This window comes from Lampetra fluviatilis, chromosome 50 (genome assembly GCF_964198595.1).
Source record: "Lampetra fluviatilis chromosome 50, kcLamFluv1.1, whole genome shotgun sequence".
NCBI classification, from domain to species: Eukaryota; Metazoa; Chordata; class Hyperoartia; order Petromyzontiformes; family Petromyzontidae; genus Lampetra; species Lampetra fluviatilis.
Window position 1 is genome coordinate 9,170,257 of NC_136324.1, and position 27,324 is coordinate 9,197,580.

The following is a 27,324-nucleotide window of genomic DNA, read 5'->3' on the forward strand; positions in this document are numbered from 1 at the left end:
CTTCGGACAGGTGAGAAACGCTGGGAGGGTTGGGGGAATTGTCTCGCGATGGACCACAATGACTCTCGGGGGGGGGGGGGGGGGGGTGTGCTGACAAGTCTGGAGACGTTCGGTCAGGTGCAGCACAAGCAGCAACGGGCCGCATGCTCGCTCCGCACCGAAGCACAGCAGCACGTGCCGTCCGTGCGCAACCCCCTTGGCTGGAGACGGAGCTGGCGCAGCGCAGGTACCAGTCAGTCGGAGTGGCAGTGCGTCCTGCGCAGCACCTACACTTGGCCCAAGGTGCTGCGGCGGGTGCAGCGCAGGCAACGTCGGATTTGAGGGGTGCAGCAGGTATTTATGCGACAGTCAGGATGGCCGAGCGGTTTAAGGCGCTGCATTCAGGTCGCAATCTCCCATGGAAGCGGAGGTTCGAATGACACTTGACAGCGCGATACTCTAGGGTGGACGCCACGGTGGCGGGATGTTAACTACCTCGTCAGGTGTACAGGTCGTGGGTTCGAGCCTCGCTATTCATTTAGAGTATTTGGCTGCTATACATTTCCACAAGATAAGCCACTTCTTGTGGAGTTACCATTTGTAGCCAGGTCACTTCTGAAAACAAGCTAAATAGCTCAGTGGACCTTACCTGATAAAATCAAAAAGTTTAGTATGTTGAACTTCTTTCACACTGTACGTAGCCAATTGTGCTAATCGGAGGTGCGAGGAAAGAACAAATGAAACACAAAAAGCAGTTCTAAAGAAATTAGTCTTCACTCTGGATGATTTGAAAGTGCGTAGCTCCAGTGGCTTCCTAATATCGGAAGAGTATTCCAGACGGCCACAAAAGCGCCACGCGATGCGGTGACCGCCTTTGTTAAATGGCCAGCCAAAAGCCGCTGCGAGGATGACCAGAGCTTGCGTGACGATGGTTTATGCTCCTTGACGAGATCAGCAAGGTGTTGTGGTTCGCTTTTGGGCACGCACTTTTTGCGTGTAATGAGTGCGACCTCACAATGTATTCATTGGGCAGTCCACCCGGACAATGCAGCGGCCTCCGATGTTCTCTGGCTCGTGCGTGGTCTTCCATTACTGTGGTCAACGTTGTCGCGTTGGGAGCAGGGCCTTCCGGCAGCTGAAGGTCACGCGCGTTTTCTAAGCAGAAACTTAAAACAAATTTCAGCATCTCAAAAGAATCGTGAGATTTCTCTATGAGCAAAAGCAGTAACGTTATTTGAGCAGGAATATAGAAGGCATTACTTTTGGGGCATCCCCCTCCTCTCAGTTGCAGCGGTGAGTGCACAACTTGACTGCACGCTTCGCAAGTTCTCGCTGGCGTGATGACATTTAAAAAAAAAACTGTTTTGCGGAAAAGTGTTTATTTAATGGTGGTTCACTCCGTGACTGGGTCAATCACTTTGAAAAACGTTCTGACCGGAAACGCGGGTGGATCGTGTACAAATAGGCATCCCTGCGACTAACCCACAGCATTCGACTCGCATATATATAAACACGCTTATAATACACCTACAGTGCACGCTATAGGAGGGTTCCTACGTAGCATTCTACATCGGTGTCATGGTATTTACAGAGGAAATATACAGCCAGCGCCTCGACCAGAGCGGCTTTGCCCCCAAAGGGACGTGTGCACTTGCAACCGAAGCCCCCCTTTTTGTTTTAAACACAAACTCGTGCCACCCCCCCTGACTCCACTTACACTTTTTTTTTTATTGCCGGTCGAGGCCGTGCCGCCGTTGTGTGGGGGCCGATGTGACAGCTGCCGCCACAGTTGGAGGCGCAAGCGACGATTGAAACATCCGTGGCCAGACGAGGGGCGTGAAGGCGTTAACTGCGAACCTCTTGTGTTAGGAACGGCGACGTTTTAGATGACCCCACCACCACGTATTAAAATAAACTCTCAGAGGTCATCCGATGAACGATTGTTAAAAGGGAAAATTCACAAAGGTCAAAATGTCTCGGTGTGTCCCAAATGAGCGGCGCCGGCAGCTTGAATTATAATATAGTTTGGCTTTTGGTGAAAATCAAATCTTTGCTTAATCAGCATAGCCACCGACTCGTGGACCTTGCGTACGTCGTTCTGCAGGCGGATGGCCGGTGTTTGTCTCCACGACAGCATGGTTGCACTACGTGCGGTGCAGAAGTTCAAACGGACACGCACAACCACGGGAGCCAATGTTTCAATTCCCACTTTCTTCTGAGCAAACTCGCGCGTCTCCAACGAGCAATGGGGGCCGGCGCTCCGTTTGTGGCCCTGAGCCAATGGGTGAAGATTCCACATTCCCACGGCATGAGCCCATCTCTCTAGGTCAACCACTGCCGATTTCCCACAAAATGGTGTCATTTCATTGACCTCTAGAATGATGATTTGCCCATCCAAGCCCGCACCAGGATGTGAACTCACGGCTTTCCGATTCTGAATTGAGCTCCGAGCACACCAATCGTTACCAAGGTTCATGGTTTTGGATAAAGTGGAGTTCAAAGACTCGTTGCTTCTGTGGGCACGGGAGACCGCCGTTTGACTTTGAGCCCTTCGCAGCAATCGAGCCTGTACCTCCTTGTAAAGGAGCTAGCTGGAAAAAGCACTTGGTACTGATTGCAGCACATAAGTGCAGCACACGGCCCATGCGTGCAGCACACAGCCCATTTGTGCAGCAGTGCCCATTAAATGTGGCTGTGGCACTGCAGTCAGTCGGAGAGGTTTATGGAAAGACGCAACCCAGGAAACAAGCGGCTGGCGTATTTGTACTTGCGGAGCTGAGCTGTGTGTCCCAGGCTGTCCAACACCGGTTTTACCAACGAGACCTAAATCGTTTATGTCTTGTTAAAATGCAACTTTCAAGAGAGCCACCACGAAGCCACCCGGTGACACCAATTGGGCGTGGCCGCCCTACCCACGTGTTGTGTCACGACCGTCGAATGTCTACGTAAGCTGGGTAGAGAGACACCACGCGCACCCCCAAATCGTGTTAAGATGCTATTACTGCACCGTAGCAACGGACGATCGTACGAGCAGCCTCAAACACTGACCCACAGCCTCAAACACTGACCCACAGCCTCAAACACTGACCCACGGCCTCAAACACTGACCCACGGCCTCAACGCCGACATTCTCGCTGGAGTCCCCTCGCATCCGTCCGGCAAGTAGAAAAAAACGCCCCCCGACCCCGTAGGCTACTCGGCGACGCGCGGCGCATGCCAGGAGCCACTCGATGTCGACCCTGCGGATCTCGGCGCTCGCCCGGGGATTTAAAACCCCCTCTCGTGGTGGCATTCCCCCCGGGTGGCTGTGCGACGCAGTATCAGAGGTGAATCGGCTTCTTTATTCGCAGATTTCAAACTTGTTCCGATGCCGCTCGTATTACTCTCGTTGGGATTACGCACGGCAGGGATCATCGCCCCAAACGCCCTCCTCCCCCCACCCCTTGAATATATGAGATGAGACGCTATGTATTGCTGGGGCAAGCGCTATATGAATGCAAAGAATATCATTGCAATTACGTATCGGTATTTTTGCGAATGAAATGAGAGCCCCCCCCACCCGCTTGTTTTTTGGGTTGCGCCTTCCCCCCCGCCCCCCGAGCACGGCTCGGCTTGCCAACAACAGCAGCAGCAGTGGCGCGCCACGGCCTGACCCGGCTTCATACCGACAAGCAACGCGTATCGTCGTCGAACCTTAACACGGTGCAAATTATCTCAAATTAAATTAAAAAGGAGAGGAAACAACGCGCCAAAAAATAACCACGTACAATATAACTGCGACGACGACGACAGCAGCAACAACGACGAAAACAATAATAGTAGTAGTATTAACAAGCACGACGAGATTACTTTAAAAGGAAACAAAATAAGACGGTGAGGGGAGAGACCTCGGAGGGTTTAAGTCAAGAGACCCTTCTCTGTGCTCTGCGCCCTGCGGAGGCCACATGGAGATGGGAATCCGAGGGCGGACCTGTCGATCGCTACGACGGGGAGGTGGGCTGAAACGGAGAACACGGGTTAGGGGCATGGAGAGGGAGGGGGGGGGAGGTAGGGGGAGGGATGGGGTGGGGGGAGGGCAACACCAACACATTGCTTTTCGTGTGTTCCTTCTCTCGCTTCAGTGTTACGCTCAACCGCGTCGTCTTTACGTTTCTGTTCGCCCGCAGGCAAACCTCGTGCGTATTCGCGCGCTAGAGCCGCTCGCGGGCGGGACGACGCACGCGCTGCGGACGGGAGGGTCCGGCCGCGGATGCGCGTGGGCGAATATTTGGCCTGCGGCGACGATGCGAGCGGCCATGGCACGCGCCCGCTGCGCCCGCTACGCTCGCCCGCACGCACGCACGCACAGTGCGCCAAGGCCTGGGCAGCGGTTGTACGTTCAACCAAACGTAGTATCGTTGCGTAATTTGCAAATACAAAGGGACACATGACTCGCTGGATATATTTTATATATATATTTAACATATATTAGCATTTACTACTGTACAGCAAAAAAATACAAAGGTCGGATTTATCAATGCTTGGTACGCGAATAGAAGAGGTTTGCCTGCGTCTGTGGGTTCTTGGCAACGTTTAAAGACCGCAAATTGTCAAAACGTCCGGGTTTTAGTAATGCGACCAAAGCAACAAGAATTGCGACCACCAACGCAACTCAACAACTCATTCCAACCTTGCACCGACGCTCTTCTGGCACTGGAATCTACAGGAGAGGGTGGGGGAAACGCTGTCGCTGTCGCGAGGGCCAGAGGATGCACGATGGTTATTTTAGGGCAACTGTCGCCAGGAATTCTCACCAGCAACGGTTTCCTATGCTTCTGGACAAATCTGATAACTGCTTGCTCCCTAGTGTGCACATGGGTGGCAACATCCAATCAGATATCACCAGGTTGTGATATCTGATTGGATGTTGGCAAGTCGTTGCTCATCGTCGACTCTGCAAGCAACTGTTTTAGTTTGCTAGATCGGCCAGGTGGTGAAGCGGTAGGGCGAGCGGCCCGCAATCATGAGGTCACGAGTTCAAACCCTGGTTGGGGGATTGACTCGGCCCATCGTCGCTCTGGGCTCCGTAAAACAAGTACCACTTCGTATGGAAGTCAACAGTGGTTGTCCTATGGAGACGCTCGCACCTGCCATAGGAATGAGGTATTTCCACCACTGGTTCAGGGCTGTCGTTTGAGCAGGAGGTCACCGATTGGCTACACCAGGGGTCGGCAACCTGAGGTTCCGGAACCGCATGCTGCTATTTATAAGGACTGCTTCGTGACGTTATTTATTGAGGACCACCGTCTCCCGTCTTGTATGCATGTTGCATTGCGGCCCTTGAAATATTTAGTTTTTTTTTTACTAAATTCAAAAAGGAAAAAGGCTCTTTCCTTGTTATTGTGGTTGCCGACCCCCTGGGCTAGACAAAGCTCTGTGACTGCAATCGAGTCACGAGCGCTGTTCTTGGCAACTGGCTTTGCCGGTGGCGATTGCTGGCGACGATCACCAAAATAACTAGCCCACGTGCATCATGGCCTTGCCCACAACCGTCACGGCGGTGCGACTTCCCCCTATGGGTGTTGGCGATTTAATCCCACGTGGTCTGGGTGTAAATCTGACATTCTGCAGAGGAGGCGCCCCATCACACATCCTTCCCCACCGTGGGAGTGTCTCTCTTTGCCTGGGACTGTTGCACTGGGTGGCTGCGAGGTGCCGTGGGTAAAGCAACGGGCCGTGGCGAGTGTCCCAGCCTCCGTGGATTAACGACCGTTTGTTGCATAGCAAGCGCAATATTACAAATTCTCGTACGATTACCACCACACCGGAATCACTCGCATTTTATTTTAAACGGGGAAAAAAACTACAACGCTTCCGAGTCATCGTTAAGACGCTAATATTAAATTATTCGCAAAATGTTTTTTTTTGTCAACTCATGCAGCTATTGTGAAAACCCTAACGGTATTTTCACTCGCAAGTGCGTAACGCAAAATGTACATATAAGTTTCTGTACTTTGCATTTAAATCCTTTAGCAAAATGGGAATGGCGTTTCTCAAACGTCAATCCGTGAGCGTCAACAAACGTGTTGTCTCGTCTACCAGGCTGTCATCCCTCGTCGGTCTGCAGTAACGAAGCGTGGGAATATTTCTGAAGCTTGCTAAACGTCGTTATATTGGTAAATGTAAAAAGACCGGACTGTCAGGTAAGTACGGGGTCCGTTTTGAAATAAATATAATTATTTACGACCGAGCCATGAACCAACGAGAGATGATAACGCTGCCAATGTTTTGTTTTACAATACGGGCCGACCAAGACAAACGTATTGCCTCATTTATCCAGATTTCCTTCTTGCGAGTAAACATTTCATATTAGCAAAACAAGGCCCTAACGAGGAATCTGTGGGCAGCCTCAGCGTGCGCACAGAACCTTCTCTCCATGAACTCTCTGGCCTGGCCCTGGCGGTCACGTGCAAATTAATGGCACGCAAACAAAAGCAAAGGTAGGTGGGAGGAGGTGGGGGGGGGGGCGGGGCCGCCGCTGAGACCGGACCGGAGACTGTCGCTGCGGTGAGAAGAACCGTCACTCTGTGAGCGGCAAGCAAACGGCCGTTCAGCTCAAACGGCGTCAGGTGGCTTACTGCATTCATCCGTCAAGAGCAGCTACGTAATTTCCAACTCTGCTCCTCTCACTCCCCCCCCTGCCACCCTCTTCACTTGTCACCGTTCACAGTTGGGTTTCCACCAGAGGGGCTTTATTCTAAGCGTGAAAATATCTCTAAACTCCCCCTCGTCTGGATCTATTATACTCTGGGCTTTACCAAAGCTTCTGGCCTTTTTGATGTGAGCGCATGCTGAAAACGATGGGAAGTTAGTGGCGGGGGACAGGGTAAGCAAAGTGGTGGTTGGGAACAGCGGACGGCAGGAAAGCGATGTGGATGTAAAGAAGGAAGAAGAGACGAGTTTGTTTGCGATTGGTGGGGGAACGCGTGTGCAGGGTGGAGGAGGGAAGGTGACCGAGGTGGGCAGTGGAGTGGCACGGTGACCACGGGGTAGAGCTCAAGCCAGACATGGTGGTGGTGGTGGAGGTGACGAGGCTGTGAGAGCGGTCATTGCAGGTCGAGTTTCAACTGTGCAACAGCCGAGGGATCTGGCAGAAGGAAAGAAGCGATGGCATCTTTTTTGTTGAGGCACAGTTGCTGGGCTGAGCACAGGCCCAAAAGGCCCAAACCAACAGCACTGCCCAAGTTATAATGGCTTACGAGTGTAAAGCGTTTCTTGAATTGAGCAAGATCATTACAAGAGCTTGGGAAAAAGTGACGATGGGAGGGAATTTCGTAGTGGAACAGTGTGAGGGATGAAGCCAAAAGGGAAGAGCGGTGAACTGCGGTGTGACGAGCGAGCGAGCAGATGGTACGTGCGTTGTTGTGATCGGTAGTGTGGAGGTTGAACACGGTGTGGGGTGAGATCAAAGGCGACGTCTGGAAGACCTCAACAATGATGCAGGAATCCGTTCATGAAGTCCACGGGAACAGTGTCCACGGGAGTGGCGATAGAAGAGAGTGACAAGGAGGTGACTGACCACTGGTGAGCAAGCGACGGGAGTGAGTCAGCGAGTCAAGTTTGCTGGAAGAGTGACCGCGGCAGCAGCAGCAGCAGCGATAGAAGAGTGACACCGCGAGAGCTGCACGCGTGACGGTCGTTCCCACCACAGCGCCAGCTGTTTCTCCCGCACCCAACGCTCCCTCCACCCACCCCCCACGCTGCCCCCCGCCCCGTCCGCGCGACCCCGTGATCAGGTAGTGCGGCACTGCACCTGGCTCTCGGAGCCCGAGTCGTCGTCCGAGCCGAGCTCGGAGCCCGTGAGGCCCGTGATGCGGTAGCCCATGTTGAGCAGCATCACCTCCAGGGGGTCGGCGTTCATGCGCCGCTGGTTCGCCAGGCACACGGCGTCCGTGTCGTCCACCACGCGCTCATTCTCAAAGCCGTTCTGCCACGACACGAGGGAAATGGGGGGACACGGGGGACACGTGCGGGGGGGACACAGGGGGGGGCACGGGGGGAGGGACACGGAGACGCTCGGGGGGGACACAGGGAGACACACAGGGGCGGAGACGCATGGGGGGTGACACGGAGGTGACGGGGGGACTCAGCGGGACACGGGGGGAAATGGATGGGACAACGGGGGGGGGACGGGACATGGGGGGGGGCAACACGGGGGAGGGGGAGACACGCAGGGCCAAAGACGCACGGGGGTGGCGTGGAATGACCCAAGGGACACGGGGATGGGGCGGGAGGACACGGTGGCGGGGGGGGGGTACGGGGGGACACATGGGAAAAAAAAGAGACATGTTGGGACACAAAGACATGGCTATACGGGAACACGGGGATGCAAGGGCATAGAGATATAGGAGTATGGGAATACAGGGAAAAGGTAAATAAACATTGGAACATGGAGAAATGGAGACAGAGACAAATGGAAATGGGGAAATTAAACGAAGGAAGACAAGCCACGGAGACACAGGGAGACGGTACAGAGGGATACACAGGGGCACAAGGACCCGGGGACACAGACAGAAACATGTGGACAAAGAGACATGAGACAAGGGCATGGGGAGATAGGGTAAAGAGAATCAAATATGAGGGCTTGGCGACACGTGGCACCGAGGGTTAAAATATCTGGTGCAGTCAAACAAGCAATAGGGCTGTGCTCATCTCAATGAGCAGCCCTAAGCCAGCGGTGAGAAATCCAGATTACCATGACACAGGCTGGTCGGTCTACAAGACGACCGTGTTCACGTTCCAAAGAGGTAACGATGAAGGGCCGAGTTGACCCAAGATCAGGATTTGAACTTGTGACCTTCCGACTGCGAGCCGAGCGCTCTTTGACCGTAGCGCCACCCGGGGCCGATGAGGTGCTGCAATAACAGGCGCTCGATTATCCGGGAAAGCCTCAATCAGTTGAGACTTTTTTAAACATTTCCTGCTTCGAGATGTATGACCTTTTTCCTTCTCCACTCAGTGTTTTACAGTGTGGAAGAGACCCATGCGTACGAGAGGATAACACTCAAATGCTTTCTCCCACAGTTTCCCTCCGGTATCTCTCCAGTTACCCCCTGATGTCCCTCTGGGTTCCCCATGGTTTCCCCCAAGCATCCTTCCAGTTACCCCCACACTTTCCCCCTGGGTTCCCCCCTGGTACCCTTCCATTGTCCCCCACACTTCCCCCCCGGTATCCCCCCAGGGTTTCCCCGCACTTCCCCCCCGGGTTCCCCCGCACCTGCGGCCTCGGGGCCCAGAGTCTGACGACGGGGTCGATGCCGCTCGAGGCCAGCAGGCAGGCCGAGGGGTGCGGCTGCAGGCAGTTGACGATGGACTCGTCTCCGCGCAGCACGCGCAGCAGGTTGCACGTCGCCTTGTCCCACAGGAAGAAGGAGCCGTCGTCCGAGCCGGCCACCACGTACTGGCCCGCGCTGACAAGGCGCCACGCAGCAACGCACGGGCACACACGCACAAAACTACAACAGCAGCAGCAACCGTCATTCGTTACCACGTCACCACGGCGCTTGTGCCAAGCTAGGTACGCTTTGAGGTCGTCACATGAAGTGTGGAAGGATCGCTGCTGGCAGGAGGTCGTGGGACAAAGCCCGACGTTGTTGGGTCGACTCACCTGAGATGATTGACAATAACAAGACACGGCCTCTATTGCTGACCTTGGCACACGCTCCAGTACTCCTGCTGCTACCCCCTTATGACAACATTGTTACCTTTGCTTACATGCCCACGTTTAACTTCAAAAGTCTGTTAAGTTAGTATGGAGGAGTAGGGTCATGCTGTATAAACTAAAAGTAAAAACATTTGATATTGTGCACTCTTATATGAGTCCAGTCCATCACGAACGCGCATTGATCACACGTTGAAGTAGGCTCTTTGAAACAACAACACCCTTTGGTTCTGTCGGTTTCGGGCGCAACACAAGCGTCCGTCATCACCTGATGACGGACCCTTGTGTTGCGCCCGAAACGTCGTGATTTATTTTATTTTATACCTATGTGAGTATGGATTCCTGCAGTCACGAAAGCTTCAAATCAAGTTTAAACAACAACACCGTTTTAAGTTTGTTGCGGAACTGGCTCCGACTCAGGGACGGATCCCGAACATGATCTGGTAACGTGTTCCAGCTCTTTGGCCGGAGACACCGAAACTGTGCTGGCCGTATCGCGCATGAGGTCTACACGCGGAGCGGACAGCAGCAGGTCGCCGCATGCCGCGGATCGTAGTCGGAGTCGATTTGGGTCTGTTGAAGCTAGTAGAGATTTATACCGAGAGCAAGGTTGGCAGTTACAAAAAATTAATGGTAGAATGATACATTACAGCGAAGTTTTGCACGCCCCAATGAATTGAACAATAAATTAACTCTGTAATGGTGGAGCAAGCAAAGAGAACATTATTTGACATTAACTAAGGCCGACTAAACCGACGCTTAATGTTTGACCGCTTTAGCTGACCTGTGGGAGAAGAACGAAGGAAGGAAATCGACTGTCCAAAACCCCCACGGCTTCTCACCGGTTCAGACTAAGAAGATAAACGTGCCGTCCCACGCCACCACCTGCTGTGACACGGCCTACACTAGAGCGGCGGTGCGTGCGAGACGCGACGGGGCCTCACCTGCCGAAGTAGTTGGCCTCCTTGATGTCGGTGGTGGTGTTGCAGTGGCCGCAGTAGCGCAGCTTGTAGTCGTAGCTGTGCTCACGCAGACGAAGCTCCTCCTCGGAAAACCCTCGCACGCGCCCGCCGCCACTCCCTGCTCCGCCGCCGCCCCCGCCGCCACCACCAGCCGGGTCAGTTGCCTTCCTCTCGTCGTCTGTGGGGAATCGGGGAAATGGGCGAGGGCGACAGCAGCATGTCGGTCGACTCCGTGACGCGATCGGGGGGGGGCGCTGGTAATCTCGGCGTAGGATGCCCACCGGTCCGGGTTTGATCCGGACATTCCGTGAATTGGTATCTCTTGTATGGGTGGCAGGAAATGATTTGTACTGAAATTTGACACCGGTGTTGCTGCGTTGAACTTGATCACAGCGGACTACACAGCGCTGATAATAGACCCAGGCTGACTGAGAAACATGTCCAGGCTTGCTCTGTGGGAAAGGTTGCGATCTAAGCTGCGGGCAGAATGCGACACGGTAACACGTCTCCTTGGGGGGGGGTCAGCAAGTGATCTGCGTGTACTACACACGGTACTACACGCGTGTGGCACTACACGCATTAGTTGTGTGGGGCACGTGTATTGCCCGCGTGGGGTCCACCCCCCCCGTCCACTCACCACTATCCGTGCGGGAAAAGAGCGCCGCCTTGATGTCTCGGTCGAGCGCGTCGCACGCACTACTGCGCGCCTGCTCGGGGAAGCGTCCGCGGAAGTCGTCGAGGCAGGCGAGCGCCTCGCCCACGTGCCGCAGCTCGTACAGGCAGCGCGCCAGCCGGAAGTGCGCCTTCAGGTGCCAAGGGTTGAGCGCCACGGCCGCGCGGCAGTCGCGCAGCGCCGCGTACTGGTCGCCATCCCTGCGCCGACATCGCCGTCGTGAGCCGGCGAGAACACGCGACGACCGGCAGTCGTGGTGGGTCGGTACGTGCCGAGGTACACTCGTACGCCGCTATACGCTGGTACACCGGTGGTACGCCAGTACACAGCGATCCGGTCATACACTGGTACACGGCGGTACGCTGTGGTACGCCGTACCACGGTGTACCACGTCGGCACACAGCAGTACGCCGGTAGACAGCGGTACGCCACACTGGCACTTCTCAAAACACCAAACACGTATAGTACCGCCGCCTTTGAGAACGGTTCTTCCGATTGCTCACCAATCGGGTTTCGTAGCAGGAATTCTAACGCTCCATTTCGATCACCGCCTGCGGCCGAGATGACAGTACGTGTGTGTATTTAACTTTGATTGTGTTGTTATAAGAACTACCAAGAACAAAAAAATGGAACCGGCAAAAAGACCAAGAGAGAGATCAGTCAGGGGGACGGTGCAGGGGGGTGAGAGGCAGGGGGTGTGGAGCAGGGGGGTGCGGGGCGAAGGGGTGCGGTGTAGGGGGGTACGGTGCAGGGGGGTGAGAGGCAGGGGGTGTGGAGCAGGGGGTGCGGGGCGAAGGGGTGCGGTGTAGGGGGGTGCAGTGCAGAGGGATGCAGGCAGCAGAGGGGTGCTGAGAAGGGGGGTGCGGTGCAGCAGGGGGGTGCGGAGTGCTCACCACTTGCGCTTCATGTAGGCGGCGGCGCGGTTGCCGTAGAGCACGGAGTTGGTGGGGCAAAGCGCGACGGCGCGGTTGTAGAGGCTCACGGCCACGGGCCACTGCTGGCGCCCAAACGCCGCGTTCGCCAGCTGCTTGAGCTTCTCCACGGCCGGCGGCAGCTCGGGGCTAGCGGCGCACGGCACAGCAACGGTAACAATCGAGAGTTTTAACTGCGCAGCGTGCTGAAAACTGCGACTCAAAACGCCGCCGCTTAATTTTTAGCGTGCGCAACCGCGGCGATGGTGGGAGACGCGGAGCCACGGCGGCGGCCGCGCGCCCACTCACCTCGGCGGCGGCTGCTGGGGCTCGTCGGACAGGCGCAGGCCGTTGCTGTGCAGGTGCAGCCCGTTGGAGACGCCGTTTGCCTGCTTCCCGTTCTGCACGTCGGCTGCGAGTGCGGCAGCGCAGCGCCGATTATGGGCGTGTACGTGACGCGCGGCCTTCTGTGTTAAGCTGCTGCTGGGTGAGGGCCTCCGCCGAACCGAGATCACGCCGCGGAGATGGAGCGACGAAAATCGGCTCGTGCGTAGGTGGTGGGCGCGGATCGTTACATCGCAGGACCGAGCGATATGGCGGCGGCTTCGGGGAGGCCTTCATCAATGCAGCGGATTGACCATGGGCCACCAGTGACAATTGAGATGATGAAATCAATCATTATTTTTACGTGCCGATACCGCCCTCAATAAAGTAGGCATCCGTGCACATTACGGTACAGGGGGCATTTAGCAATCGGAGTGAAAAAAATAAACCTGTCACGACCTCAGCGGGTAACACGGCTGAGAAAAGGATATTGCACCCGATGATTGAGATGATGATTGAGATGATTGAGATGATTATTGAGATGGAGAAAATTATGGTGATGGGAGTTGTTGTCCAGTGCGCTGTCTCACCGCCCGGCGTTGCCCGGCGTCGCGAGGCAGCAGAGAAGCAGTACGGGCGCTGGCGGCTGTGGAGGTCGAACATGTAGACCTGCCGGCCATGCGGAGACACCCGGTGGCATCAGCCCCACACTTCGATCTTTCACTCACGAACTAAAACTCAACTATTTTTATTTTACCAGGGTAAGGCAGCAATGAGCTATGTAGCTCTTTTTTCAGAAGCGACCTGGCCACAAACGATAGCTCAACGAAGTGGCTTATTATCGTGTGTACATTTATAGCAGCCAAATATACTCTAAAACACACATCGACTCTAAATGTGGAAGGGAAAATCCCGGAGGACCCGGAGAAAAATCCACGTGACCACGGGGAGAAAGACACGCAAACTCCAAATATACAGCAGGCATCAAGGTCGGGATCGAACCCACGGCCTCCTGCATAGCAGGCGAGGTAGCTAACATCTTGCCACCGTGGCCGCCCCCATACTCTCCGCATCAACAATTCCCGCAACCGAACGTAGTGACGGCGTGCCCGTGGGGAGAGGCACGGGGGCCGACGCGCACACACCTGCTCCCCGCCCATGTTGACGAGCAGCTCGTTCCCGTCGGGACTGAAAGTGAGGTACGTGACGGCGAGCGTGCGGAACCTGCGCTGGTAGTCCGTCTGCTTTGACGGGAGGTGACCTGGGTGGAAGATGGGGGGTGGAAGATGGGGGGTGGGCAGGCAGGCGAGCGGCGTTTGGGTTGAGTGTCACGACCAGGGGGGGAGGGGGAACTGGTGGAAGGAGTGACGAGCGGAGGTAGGTGGCGGGCCCTGAGGCTCGCCGCTGAGCGTGTCGAGTCCTGTGTGCGGACACGGCGAGCGTCGCTCTTTGGGTTTGATGTACGGACAAGGAAACCGGAGTCGTCGTACCTCCCACCTCCCCCACACATCTTCATGTCCCAGGCAACCGTTGGTTACACGACGCACCACTAGCAAGTTCACTCCTGCCTGTGCTGCCAAGTGAAGGGATGATCGTATACATCATGTTGCGATGCATGCAAATATATGACTACAAACTAAAACTAAACTATTTACATTTATCCAGGTAAGGCCCACTAAGCTATGTAGTGCTTTTTCAGAAGCGACCTGGCCACAAATAACAGCACAAACAAGTGGCTAATCATGTGGAAATGTATAGCAGTCAAATACTCAAAACACATGTTTCTAAATGTGAAGGGAAAAACTGGAGGATGCGGAGAAAAATCCACGCGACCAGAGGGAGAACATGCAAACTCCAAATATATAGCAGTCGTCAGGGTCGGGATCGAACTCACGACCTCCTGCATACCAGGCGAAGGAGATAACATCTCGCCACCGTGGCGCCTCTAGTAGCAAGGTTGGCACGAGCCACGGTGCAAGGAACGAAATGGGGGAAAGGGGGGGCATATCTAATTTTCCCTCTCTTCATTCCTGGGCCTGTAGCCACCCGGGTGGAATTGCACCACCTGGACACTCGGTTAGCTACGGGCACTGGCAGCGGGCTCACCCGCCACGTAGTACTGCACGGCACCGTCGGGAAGCTTTCTGTACTGCGAGTCCAGCTCCACCCCCGTGCCGCTAGGGGCGTTCAGACGGCACGACTTCCTGCAGGAGAGGGGGGGGGGGCGCGGGTGTCGGGCGGCAAACGGGGGTCCACACAGAGGTCTCACGAGCAGAGCACAGCGCGATACCAGCAAGTCAAACACAGGGGTCTAGCACAACGTGATACCAGCAAGTCAAACACAGAGGTCTCACGAGCGGAGCATAATGCGGTAACAGCAAGTCAAACACAGGGGCCTAGCACAACGTGATACCAGCAAGTCAAACACAGGGGTCTAGCACAACGTGATACCAGCAAGTCAAACACAGGCCTAGCACAACATGATACCAGCAGGTCAAACACAGGGGTCTAGCACAACGTGATACCAGCAAGTCAAACACAGGTCTAGCACAACGTGATACCAGCAAGTCAAACACAGGGGTCTATCATAACGTGATACCAGCAAGTCAAACACAGGGGTCTATCACAACGTGATACCAGTAAGTCAAACACAGGGGCCTAGCACAACGTGATACCAGCAGGTCAAACACAGGCCGAGCACAACGGGATACCAGCAAGTCAAACACAGGCCTAGCACAACGTGATACCAGCAGGTCAAACACAGGCCTAGCACAACGTGATACCAGCAGGTCAAACACAGGGGCCTAGCACAACGTGATACCAGCAAGTCAAACACAGGGGTCTAGCACAACGTGATACCAGCAAGTCAAACACAGGGGCCGAGCACAACGTGATACCAGCAAGTCAAACACAGGGGTCTAGCACAACGTGATACCAGCAGGTCAAACACAGGGGCCTAGCACAACGTGATACCAGCAGGTCAAACACAGGGGCCGAGCACAACGTGATACCAGCAAGTCAAACACAGGGGTCTAGCACAACGTGATACCAGCAAGTCAAACACAGGGGCCGAGCACAACGTGATACCAGCAAGTCAAACACAGGGGTCTAGCACAACGTGATACCAGCAGGTCAAACACAGGGGCCGAGCACAACGTGATACCAGCAAGTCAAACACAGGGGTCGAGCACAACGTGATACCAGCAAGTCAAACACAGGGGTCTAGCACAACGTGATACCAGCAAGTCAAACACAGGTCTTGCACAACGTGATACCAGTAAGTCAAACACAGGCCTAACACAACGTGATACCAGCAAGTCAAACACAGGTCTAGCACAACGGGATACCAGCAAGTCAAACACAGGGGCCTAACACAACGTGATACCAGCAAGTCAAACACAGAGGTCGAGCACAACGTGATACCAGTAAGTCAAACACAGAGGTCTAGCACAACGTGATACCAGTAAGTCAAACACAGGGGTCTAGCACAACGTGATACCAGTAAGTCAAACACAGAGGTCTAGCACAACGTGATACCAGCAAGTCAAACACAGAGGTCTAGCACAACGTGATACCAGTAAGTCAAACACAGAGGTCGAGCACAACACGGTAACAGCAAGTCAAACACAACGCCGGTCCTCACTGGACGGCTGCTTCTTCAGGTTAGCTCAAGGTATTAATGCCGCTTACTCCACGATCTGATGGAACCTGACCTGTGCTGCGTGATCATTCGCATGTCGTAGAGGCGCACGTAGGGGTCGTTGGCGCCCACGGCGAGGCTCGTGTTGTCGCTTGGGTTGATGGCGAGGCACTTGGCCTCCACCTGCGAGCTGCAGTACCACGTCAGGTCCACCAGCACCTGCGAGCGGTTGCTGCTCTCGCGGAGGTCAAACTGCCTGCTCCGCCGCCACAGGGAGGGTGACGGGGGAGGGTGGGGTTCACGGAGTCGGGGGAAGAGGACGCCACCAACGGGGTCACGCGTGGTTTGGCAGTGTTAGTGAACGGAGCACAGAGGCCCCTCGAAGACTTCACATCCATAATAGAGGTTTATGGGTTAGATTGCGAAAATATATAAATGTGTCGTTAAAACCCGCCACCACCTGACACAGCCAACTAGTAAGGGTTGTCACGTAAACAGAACGTGCCAATTCGTCACTAGTACAGCACACCGGTGTGTTGGAGAGCCAAGCCACAACATTTACAAACGGAGTACGACGTTTTGCCTGTAATTACAACCAGCTTCATCAGGCGACAGCCAGATTTGTGGAGAAGTCTCACTGTTTCGTTCCTTATATAGAGGTGTAGATGTGTTGACCACGCCTCTGCTTTAAGCAAAAACTCACGAGCTAGGCTGTGTCGGGTGGTGGCGGGTTTTAACGACACATTAATATATTTACGCGATCTAACCCAAAAACCTCTATTATGGATGATATTGGCCGCGAAAGCCTACGTGTTAAACTGAAGATTTAACAGTTTGTGACGAAAGTAGAAAGGGTTTATGCATTAGCTCTGTCTGTCCGTATCACCCTCCCTTCCCTCCTACCATCTTCCTTTACCTCTCACCCACACTTCCACCACTTCCATCTACCTCCCACCCACCTTTCCATTACCTCAACCTACCTCGTAGCCACCATCTCCCACTACCTCCTATCATACCTCCCACCCTCACTACAACCACCTTCCCCTACATCCCAATGTCTCCCACCTCCCCCACTCTCCATCCCTCTCCTTCCCAGGGCCATGCCTCATTGCAGGTGGGGGGGGGGGGGGAGGGTACCCACCGGATGGTGCCGTCCTCGCCGGCGCTCCAGAACATGTGCGGCGTGGAGGCGGCCGTGGCGATGCGCTTGACGCGGTTAGTGTGCTTGTCGAAGATGTGCAGCGTCTCCTTGCTCACGACGTCGTGCACGTGCACCTTGAAGTCAGCGGCGCCTGTCACCACGAGGCGGTCGCCCGAGTGCGGCAGGAACTGCGCGCACACACGCCGAGTCGTTTTACGGTTAGCGGTGCGCGTGCGGCCATTTCCCCGTCTGAAGCGATCGAAGCAATCAACGCAAGCGAAGCAATCGACGAGCCGCTTGCTCACATGCCGTCGGAATTGTTTTCCGTCCAAACGAGACAGATGTATCTTCTTGGTTCTTTCGGTAAAGTCACGTAGAAGGGAAGTAATAAAATAATAAAAATAAAACATAATAAAACAATTCTCACGACGTTTCGGCCACAACGCAAGCAGCCATCCTCAGGCGAAGAATGAAACACCCCAAGCTTGGAGCGTATATTTAAGCTGGGTTAGAGGGGGGGGAGGTGGGAAGAAGAGCGCCTAAACAAAATAATTTGCATATCAAGAGGAATTCCTCTTGATATGCAAATTATTTTGTTTAGGCGCTCTTCTTCCCACCTCGTGAGAATTGTTTTATTATGTTTTATTTTTATTATTTTATTACTTCCCTTCTACGTGACTTTACCGAAAGAACCAAGAAGATGAATCCCTGCAGTCACGAAAGCTTTAAATCGAAAATGAGACAGATGTAAGAGAGGGACGATACGAGCTAGGCAGATAATACAAATGAGACAAATGGGACGGATTAAACGAGATGAACAATACGAGTGAGACAGTGGTGCGTGCAGGACAATACAAAACAGTATAAATTAATTAACGCGGACTTAAATCGTGATTCTGGTGTGGTGTGTAAACATCGACATTGGGGAGACAAAAGCACACAGGAGTGGTGCCATCCACAGCATCCCTCTTGTGCACCATGCCATGCTAACTCAACAGGTGCTCGCTAACAGCCGTTTCCCAGGCAGTCTACGAGCGTTCGAAGGGGATCTCCCCATGCTGAGTGGGGTGCCACAATGGAGAAATATTAACTCCTCGTCTTGTATACAGGAGTTTGTGGGTTCGAACACAACCCTGACGCCTATATATTTGGAGTTTGCGTATTCTCCCCGTGGTCGTGTGAATTTTTCTCCGGGTCCTATGGTTTTTCCCTCCACATTTAGAAACGTGGCTTTTAGAGTATTTGACTGCTGTAAATTTCCACAAGATAAGCCACTTCGTTGAGCTATTATTTGTGGCCAGGTGGCTTCTGGATAACATCTACATTGCTCAGTGGGCCTTATCTGATAAAATAAAACTAGTTTAGTTTAGAGTAAGTGAGTGCGGGTTATGCCTTGACAGAGAAGATGTTGGCTGTGTGTCCCGTGTGCATCTGCAGCAGCTTGCGGTGCCTCAGCGGGTCCCACAGGATGATGTGCTGGTCGTCCGAGCCTGACGCGAGCATCCTGCACAGGGGGGGAGGAGGGAGGGGGAGGTGGGGGCGAAGCGGACGAGGAGGTAAGTTAGGAGAGTGGGGTGGAACGAGAAAGGGGGGGCGAGGTAGGAGGATTTAACACGGTGGCTTTCATGACCAATATCCATAATACAGGTTTTTTTAAGGTTAGATCGCGTAAATATAAATATGTCGCTAAACCCGCCACAACCCGACACAGGAAATTAGTAAGGTTTGTCACGTGAACAGAACATGCTAATTGGTTACTAGTACAGTACACCGGTGTACTGTACTAGTAACCTGTATTATGGAGCAGGAGGCTTTGGACGCAGACCGTGCCGTCATTAAAGGCCGGCATTGCGATCGCTCCTTCAATCTATAAACATCTTCCAGTTCACCAGCGAGTTTTGCAAGCAAGCCCGACTCTGCTGATGAGACACGGAATGTCAAAATCGGTCCACAGTTTACCTGTGTTGAGCCAATGCTGCTGAAATTGCGCACTCCCAGAAGGCCGTGCGTCCAAAGGGATATGAAAAAAAAAACACTTTATTTGCTCACGTGGAGGGACAGATATGGGAGGGATGTGAAGTCTGCCTGTTTACTTTGGTGCCATTTTCAGTTCACCTCCCAGTTCTGCAGTGCCACATCGATACAAATTAATTTAATTAAAATGGGTGTATGCGTTCGTTCTTAGCAGAGCAAGGGTGTGTTAGCTGCTCAATACCTGCTTCTGGAGAATGTTTCGTGCGGGAATTTAAAACCGTCATGTCAACTTTGTGAATTATCTCCAGTACTTTCCAAGCACCGGATTCAAGTGTGATCGAAACTTTCATCAGTTTTCCACCCTCTGCTCTGAAGAGCTATTACCAGCAATGTCAGCCTAATATACCGGTACACTTAAATTTTAAAAAGGATTGTGATGCAAAACAATACCACCAATGCAATCCTCCAATTGTTATTTGGTCAACATTAAGGACTGCAATCGATAGCGAGAACATTCGTGAAAACAAGAGATTATGGTCGATATTAGAATGAAAATAAAAATCTACACTGCGAAGTCATCACGGCGAACCGTGCTTGCTTCCAAATTTTCACATTGGACACGTCCTCCAAAAGCTACTACTGCTAGTCACAACACCACCACCACCACAACCTGGCTTCCGTGCTCAATGTTAACCATGGGCACATCCTTGAAAGACCACTCCGGCAGTTTCATATGCCGCAGCGTGGCTTCAGAGGCTCACACACGCCCGTGGCATCGCGCCTGTTCCAGCAGCGGCCGTGAGAGGCTAAATTAAGGCGAATTTGTACTCAGTGTGCCAAGCTACACGGCAATCAAGGGCTTCACGCTGAGTTAATAAGGCACGTTCCCTCCACAGACTGACAGATTAACATATACGCCACAAAAATGCTGTGCAGTAATTGTAACTTTAAATAATGTGTGATAAACGTCCTCAATTGACGAAGTGATTTTGCAAAGGCGCTCCTGTGTACATATTTCCTATATATGTTTAACTCCTTGCGAACAAGAAGTTCCATCTCAAAGTTAATTTCCAGGTGAAATATTCTAATTAAACAAAATCGTAAGCATGCAAGTATTGACGGGTTGGCTGTTGCCAGCTACTACCGGTTCGCATATGTGTGTGTGTATGTTGAACTTCTTTCGCACCGTAAGTAGCACACCGTGCTAATCGGAGGTGCGGGGGAAGGACAACACACATGATCCACTTTAGTGAAAAGGAATTGGCCCAACATCCACAATGACGGTTCCTGAATAAGAAAACCGACGTTCAGACCGGCGTGCGTTTGTGCTGCTGCTGCTGCGTGCGTATGACTCACTCTCCCTTCTCATTCCACTCGAGGCAGTTGACGCAGCCCGTGTGACCCTACGGAGAAACGGAGAGAGTGCAAATTAGTGCAGCCGTTCCACGGCTCGCTGCACTTGCATGGGGCCCCTCCCTGCTGTCAACGGCCGTGCCTGCCAAGGGGAACACAGTGATAGAGATCCCCCCCATTTAGCCTTGCAGACCGAAAGGAAAGTGCTATGAGCGAGCGTTTATTAAGGGACGGCATAGCACAAGAAGGGATGGTGTGGTTACCACCCAAGGCTGGGCCGTCTTGTTTCCCCACACCATTCACTGAAGGCTGAGCCAACCTACGCAAGACCCGGGACAAGGTTAAGATAGCGCTCGCCACTCACGTCACGTATGGCCCGGAATCAAACCCAGCCCACTGGGATCGTAGCACGGCGAATGAACCACTGAACCCGCTGGCTTAGACCATCAAACAAGTCAGCTTCAAGCGACTGACACCTGTTGTCCAACCAAGATGCTCAGTGGTGACAACTGCGTAGCACTCAGGTGGCCAATATGAACCCCCTAGGCTCGCCGGCCACCTATACTTGCAGTCTCGTGCATCTCTGCCGGTAAACATTCTCAGCCGCCCAAGGTTAATCGCTGATCTTCTTCCTTTACCGTAATTAAGACTCCCAACTGTGTTATTGGCATTGCGTCGCGAGACGAAGAAAACTGCACTTGGAACTCGCACAGCAAGCAGTGCTCCTCCCTGTGTTAGAAATCAGTGCTGGGTAGGGGGGGAAATTTTTGTTATGCCCTGCAAAAGTTAGCCGCGCGCATCGCAAAAAATAATAATATTGAGAGCCGAATCGAGTGGCTTTTTGTGTATTCAAGAGTGACAAGGCGACGGAGATGAGTCGGTGTAATATCTTGAAACCACGGTATAATCGCTAAGTGGCCGACACACCTGGATTCGTCTATCAGTGGCGTCAGCGCTGCTGGCACGCATGGCATTAGTGCCGAGACAATCTCTTCAATCTCGCCCGTGACTCCCAACCGCGAAGCGGAGTGACACGGCTGGTGATTGGGCGATCGAGTGGGCGAGCGTGGCATCACCTGCAGCTCGGCCTCCAGCCCGAGGCGGCGCACCATCGCATCCGTCACGTGCTGCCTCCGCTGGAAGGAGAGGACCCCACGCTCCTGCACGCGCCGAAACCCCGCATACCCAAAAGCCGGGTGACACCGCACGCCTTTCCTGCACCGACTCCGCTCAACCACTTCCTCCACGCATGTTAACTACGGTTGCATTTCTCCAATCCAATTTTCAGAAAATATCTTCTGTTGCTGTCCGCAATCTCAGTGATAGCGCAACTCTGAAATGACTTCTTTGACTTCTGTATTTGATTACTTTCTACATGAAATTGCAGTGTAATTGTACCATGTTATAATTTACTCATTAGCCTGGATTACTCAATCGGTTTCCACTGGAACCAAATGCATTTCCATCGTCTAAAGGTGGATGAAAAATGTTTGTGTACAGATTTCATAGCCCCTTCCAACATGCGTTGCTCCCTGAAGGCATTTAAAAGAAATGTTACCTTCTGAGCTGCACAACGGCATAACGTCCCACAGCGTGTCACATAACTTCGGGAAATTACATCATGCCTTGGACGATAATGCACGTGCATCAAGGCAAATAATTTTAACGCTGGATTGTCTACAGATGTCAAGCACCCTTTGATCAATCTTTCTGGGTTTCTATACGGCAATTCCTTTATATAATTAATACGAAAGTTTAGTTCATATCGGATCACCTTTAGGGACGTTATTTGTCACCAGTTTCAGACAGAATCAATGCAAAGTCAAGCATAATGTTTAATGGTTTGTCTTTCATATAATGTGATGGACGGTATATAGTCTTACGGTAAAAAAATATTTTTCTAAATGCAGTTTGTTCACATTGTTGGTCGATATCCAAAATTTAAAATATTTGGTACTGTGACCTTCGTGAATTATATATGCATGTGATAAGGGGGTAAAGTACATGTACAGCATTTTTGTAAATCCACTGCTGGATAAAAGAGGCTCTCCACACCGTGCGGGAGGTGGCAGCTGTTGACCATATTTCACCAGGTTGGTGACCGTGAGAGAACATAAAAGTACAGTACAACAATGGATTTTTCTGCACGGTCCCCCCTTCTTCTTTTGCCTACCACACAGATAATAGGGTCAAGGGTCGGTTATACTCAAATCAGTGTTGTCCCTTCTTGAATTGAAGATTGAGGCATTGTTATATGATTGAAGTAACTAATTTGTGTGTGAAAAAATTAGTAAATAGGTCCACAAATGTAAGCAGCTGCTCCTACATTGTCAATGAATTCCAGTTATTCCAACTGGTTGTTGACCTTTACAATTTTACAGTGGGCTTCACCTGCTCAGATAAAAATTGTTTTGTTTCATTTCTTTATGTTTCAAAGCATTTTGTTTACCTCTCCTAGACTTTACACTCCTATCGTGTTTAAGAATTGTTTGTTGTTGTCGTGCCCCGACTGGACATCTGTGAAAGAGAGCTTTATAGCTCATTGGATTCCTCCAGGATAAATACATCTTCTGATATTTTCAACTCCGACAAGGGCAATGGTTATATTTAAAATTCTGACATCTGGACCATCATCCTCATCATAAAAACAAGGGGTATAGTTTTAAAAAATTCAGAGATCTGCATAAAATTCCTCCACTAGTTTTATGATTGTGTCCCCATCAATCTTGCTTCCATTTGAGATTCACAACATCATGAACTTTCTTTTTTGTTGTTGCAAATGTTACGCGTCATTAGGGACGCTGCTGCCACGGTGTAAAGTGATTAGCACACTGGACTTGCAATCCAGGTGTCATCAGTTTGATTCAATCTCCCGGTACGGCAGTTGAAACAATGGGAAAATTACGACCCTATCAACTCGCAGGGGACTTCATTCTAGGTGGATATGTGAAATGGGCAGTTTTGTGAGCATCTATCAATCAGTCCAAGATAGAAAAAGGTGCTTACACCACGCACAAATACTACACTGGCTGCAGACGGTTAAGTGGTCAGGGCGGATATACGATGGCTAAAATTACCAGAAACGAACCACAACACCTTGCAGATCTCGTCAAGGAGCATAAGCCATCACGCAAACTCCGGTCTTCCTTGCAGCAGCGGCTTTTGGCTAACCATCAAACAAAGACGGTCACTGCAACGCGCGCTTCCAGATGCGCTTCTGCGACCGTCTGGAATGCTCTTCCTTCTGATATTAGGAAGCTATTCAAGCTATAACCGACCTTTTCACATATACGCCTATACCTCAGTCCCAAGCGATTTGATATGCAGCAATGTACTGTAGTAATTTTCCCATTGTCTTTAGTTTGTTCTCCTTCCCGAACACCTCAATTAGCACGGTCAGCTATGTATGGCGCGAGAGAAGTTTAACATAACACACACGCATTCTTATAATTGTAAATCCACGGTAAATAATGAAAGGAAAGACAGGGAAACCACCGCGTCGCTTCACCTTGATCTGCCGGTTGATGATGTCCATGGTGACGTTGTAGGGATCCATTGCGGGACGATTGCTGTGCACCACCTTGCGCTCGTGTAAGACTGGCTCTGGCTGCTGGTCCCCTGCGATGGGGGGGGAGTTGACGCGTACGGCGAGAGAGCGGGCCGCTAGTGGAACGACGGCGGTGAGGGAGGGCGAACGGCGGTGGCGGCGTCGGCGTCTCGAGCGACTCTCCAACTCGACTCCCGCTGGCCCTGAGAGGACGACTCGCGGGGCTCACCCATGGCGGGGGACGGGGGGCCAGTGATGGCGCTGAGAAATCATCACAGAGAAAGAGAATCGATCATGAAGAGTGAGCTGTTACAACGTTCAACTGTTGAGATTCAACCGTTAATGTGCCTACTAGATTAGAGTTGTGTAAAGTTACATCGACTTTTTATAAATCGTAATGCGCGTTAGAGTATTTTGAACGTCCTGTATATGTTATTTAAACTTCAAATAAACAAAAATTCACAAAAAAACCATTGCAACCAACAGAACACCCCTTTCGTCTGCACACGGTGAGTGATTACGCCGTGTGATGCGAGCTATGAACTTTCTCAACTGAAAACTAAACAATGCATTCTGCAATCGCCGAAACGGGGCTATAATGCTGCGTAACAATTTCAAGTTCAGGAGCCCGCAATACATCGGATGAAATAACTGTTGGAAATGACACTGCTGTTTGCATGGGACGAGGTTTCCACACCCAAACGCAGTTCACACGAGCCCGCGGCCCAGCAGCTCGTATTGCATGCGAGGGTGAGAACGCATCAGAGGTCTGGCGATGTCAAACACCCTCGAAATGTCGTTCGAGGTATCAAACGCATTCCAAAAGCCGGTTAGGTTATCAGACACTTCCCAAACGCCAGTCGAGCAGGCATTTTCCAAAAACAGCACACGCGAACACACATACGTAAACACAGGATGGACAACAACATGACAGTGAAAAGCGTTGTTGTTCGGGAAAAAAATTGAAGGAACAGGAAAGAGAGGAAGACCTAAGAGAGAATGGCTTGCCGACGACATTAAGAGATCGGTGCCGGACAGATTGTGTCCACTACTTGAGCGCATATTGGCACTGCGGGACACAGACAGGGAAGTGGGGAAAACAACAAAAATACGAAATGTACAGCGAACACAGACTAACTACAGTACTACTACTACAGTACTACTACTACAGTACTACTACACTACTACTACAGTAATACTACTACAGTACTATTACAGTACTACTACAGTACTATACAGTACCACTACTACAGCACTGGTACTACAGTACGACTACAGTACTATTACAGTACCTATTACAGTACTACAGTACTACTACAGTACTACTACTACTACAGTACTACTACTACAGTACTACTACTACTGCCACTGCTGCTACTCCGGGGGCGATCTGCCCCATGGATCGTGATGACGACGTTGAGTTTAACCCGGGACAAGCTCGTTAATCGTAAAGCGTTTACGATTAACCTCGAGTGGAGGGGCAGGGATGGTGGTGGCGGTCGGGGTGGGGGGGGCCTCCACTGCGGCCAGCGGGCGGAGGGAGGTGGCTGGGGGGGGGGCCTTGGCTAGGCGAGAGGGAGGCGCTCGGAGCGGCCTCGGTAAAGGCGACGACTTCCCGACTCGCAGCCCGCTCCTCCCTCCCTCGTCCTCCACTCCGCGGCTCACTCCGTCTCCACCACCGCCACTACCTCGTCGTCGTTGTTAGAGGGCAGTCCGCCTCGATCCGCGGCGCCGCCGTGAGGCTGCTGACGGTCGCGATCTCTGCGCGGTGCTCGCTCGGGGACGGTGGTTGGGGGCGGAGCCTACGGGCCCCGGGTGCTTTACGGCGCGGCTGCCGTAAAGCATCGCCCGTCAACATTAAAAGAAAATCTTTCAATGTAACAACAAAAAAATCTATTTTTTGAACGGCTTAAAAATTTGCCGACATCAACTTCGCGCGAGCCTCTGTCGGATTCAGATGCTGAGATAATTGTTTGTTGTGATGTTTTTTTGGGGGAGAATTAAAAAAACCCATTACAGAGTATTGGTTGCGAAGTCGTCAGTGTCGTGAACAGGAGCACTTTGCGACATCTTGACAAACGAGGCCCCCACCCCCGCTCCCAGCGACGCGGAGATTGCGAAATCACTTCTCCTGATACAAAGACAAAGATCCCCGGTGTAGCCTTAACAGACTGTTGGGACAAGTGCTGTTAGCGAGCAGCACCTATCATACGTGCTCCACTGACAACAACAACTGCCATTCGCCACTAAGTGGCGGTGACGTCACCACGGCGCCTGTGCCAGGCCATGTGCACCTTGAGGCCACGTGAAGTGTCGAACGCCCGCTGGCAGGAGGTCAAGGGGCAGATCCAGGTGCCACGGGTCGACTGACTGAGATGACCGAGATGACTGGCTGATGCACCACCTATGCCCCCAACAACACACACAATAACAACACACACACACAATAACAACACACACACACAAAAACAACACACACAATAACAACACACACAATAACAACACACACACACAATAACAACACACAATAACAACACACACAATAACAACAGACAACAAAGATGCCCCATATAGCCTTAACAGACTGTTGGGTGCTGTTTGCAAGCACCTATGAAGGCTGGCACGGCACACGAGGGGGTGGGTGGCCAGCACCACGCCCGACAGCCTTTGTCTTCCCAGTGACAATGTTTATACACTGTCAGGTACTCAATTGAGGCTGAGTTGACCTAGGGGAGCCCAGGACCGGTTCAGATAATCGTCACCGGTGTTGGTCGTGAGCAGGAATCGAACTCGGGTAACCAGGTTCGTGGCGCATAGCACTAACTGCTACACCACCGCTCCCCACACGTAAACATACCAACGTGGCACTATCTCGGCCTCGCCGTGCGCTGCGTTGCACCGCTAGTCGAGTAGATAACCATGTGTTCAATAAACCCTCGGAGCCAGGATGACCGTCCAACTCCGATCGTCATGTATTGATTGTAACAGGTAAAACTGGTGAGAAAACACAGATACAGCATCTGTTATAATTCGGAAACACCCACACAATGAACACCACAGCATCAGAACATTGTCTTAGATAACAATAGATCCTGGAAGGACCAGGCCCCCACATTACCC

At 52.3% G+C, this 27,324-nt stretch overlaps 2 protein-coding genes across 3 annotated transcripts in view; one reads left to right on the top strand and one right to left on the bottom strand.

Moving 5' to 3' along the window:
* LOC144948697 (transmembrane gamma-carboxyglutamic acid protein 3-like) overlaps positions 1-27,324 on the top strand; it is a 311,492-nt gene that overhangs the window by 38,110 nt on the left and 246,058 nt on the right. The gene's annotated exons all lie outside the window — the stretch shown is intronic.
* On the bottom strand, positions 3,550-26,011 carry WDTC1 (WD and tetratricopeptide repeats 1). Of its 2 annotated transcripts, XM_078878358.1 has the most exons (17): positions 25,893-26,011; positions 24,166-24,465; positions 21,734-21,817; positions 20,661-20,707; positions 18,723-18,834; positions 17,331-17,518; positions 16,263-16,445; positions 14,656-14,753; positions 13,695-13,810; positions 13,140-13,218; positions 12,535-12,637; positions 12,208-12,375; positions 11,279-11,514; positions 10,624-10,819; positions 9,236-9,428; positions 7,772-7,945; positions 3,550-3,977 (listed from the first exon to the last, which is right to left on the bottom strand). In XM_078878358.1, the coding sequence occupies exons 2-17, from the start codon at positions 24,211-24,213 to the stop codon at positions 3,960-3,962; spliced, it is 2,043 nt and encodes a 680-aa protein (XP_078734484.1). In that variant the 5' UTR covers positions 24,214-24,465; positions 25,893-26,011; the 3' UTR covers positions 3,550-3,959. The 2 variants fall into 2 exon arrangements, with proteins under 2 accessions (XP_078734484.1, XP_078734483.1); XM_078878357.1 differs by lacking the exon at positions 3,550-3,977 and having other exon boundaries at positions 4,009-7,945.

Excerpts from the sequence above, each read along its gene's own strand:
- WDTC1 (XM_078878357.1), bottom strand. The coding sequence starts at position 24,213 with ATGGATCCCTACAACGTCACCATGGACATCATCAACCGGCAGATCAAG. Across the intron at positions 17,519-18,722 it reads CCAACATCTTCTCTGTCAAG|TTCCTGCCGCACTCGGGCGA; the intron begins GCATAACCCGCA and ends GTGTGCGCGCAG. Across the intron at positions 12,638-13,139 it reads ACGCCGGGCAACGCCGGGCG|CCGACGTGCAGAACGGGAAG; the intron begins GTGAGACAGCGC and ends CCGCACTCGCAG.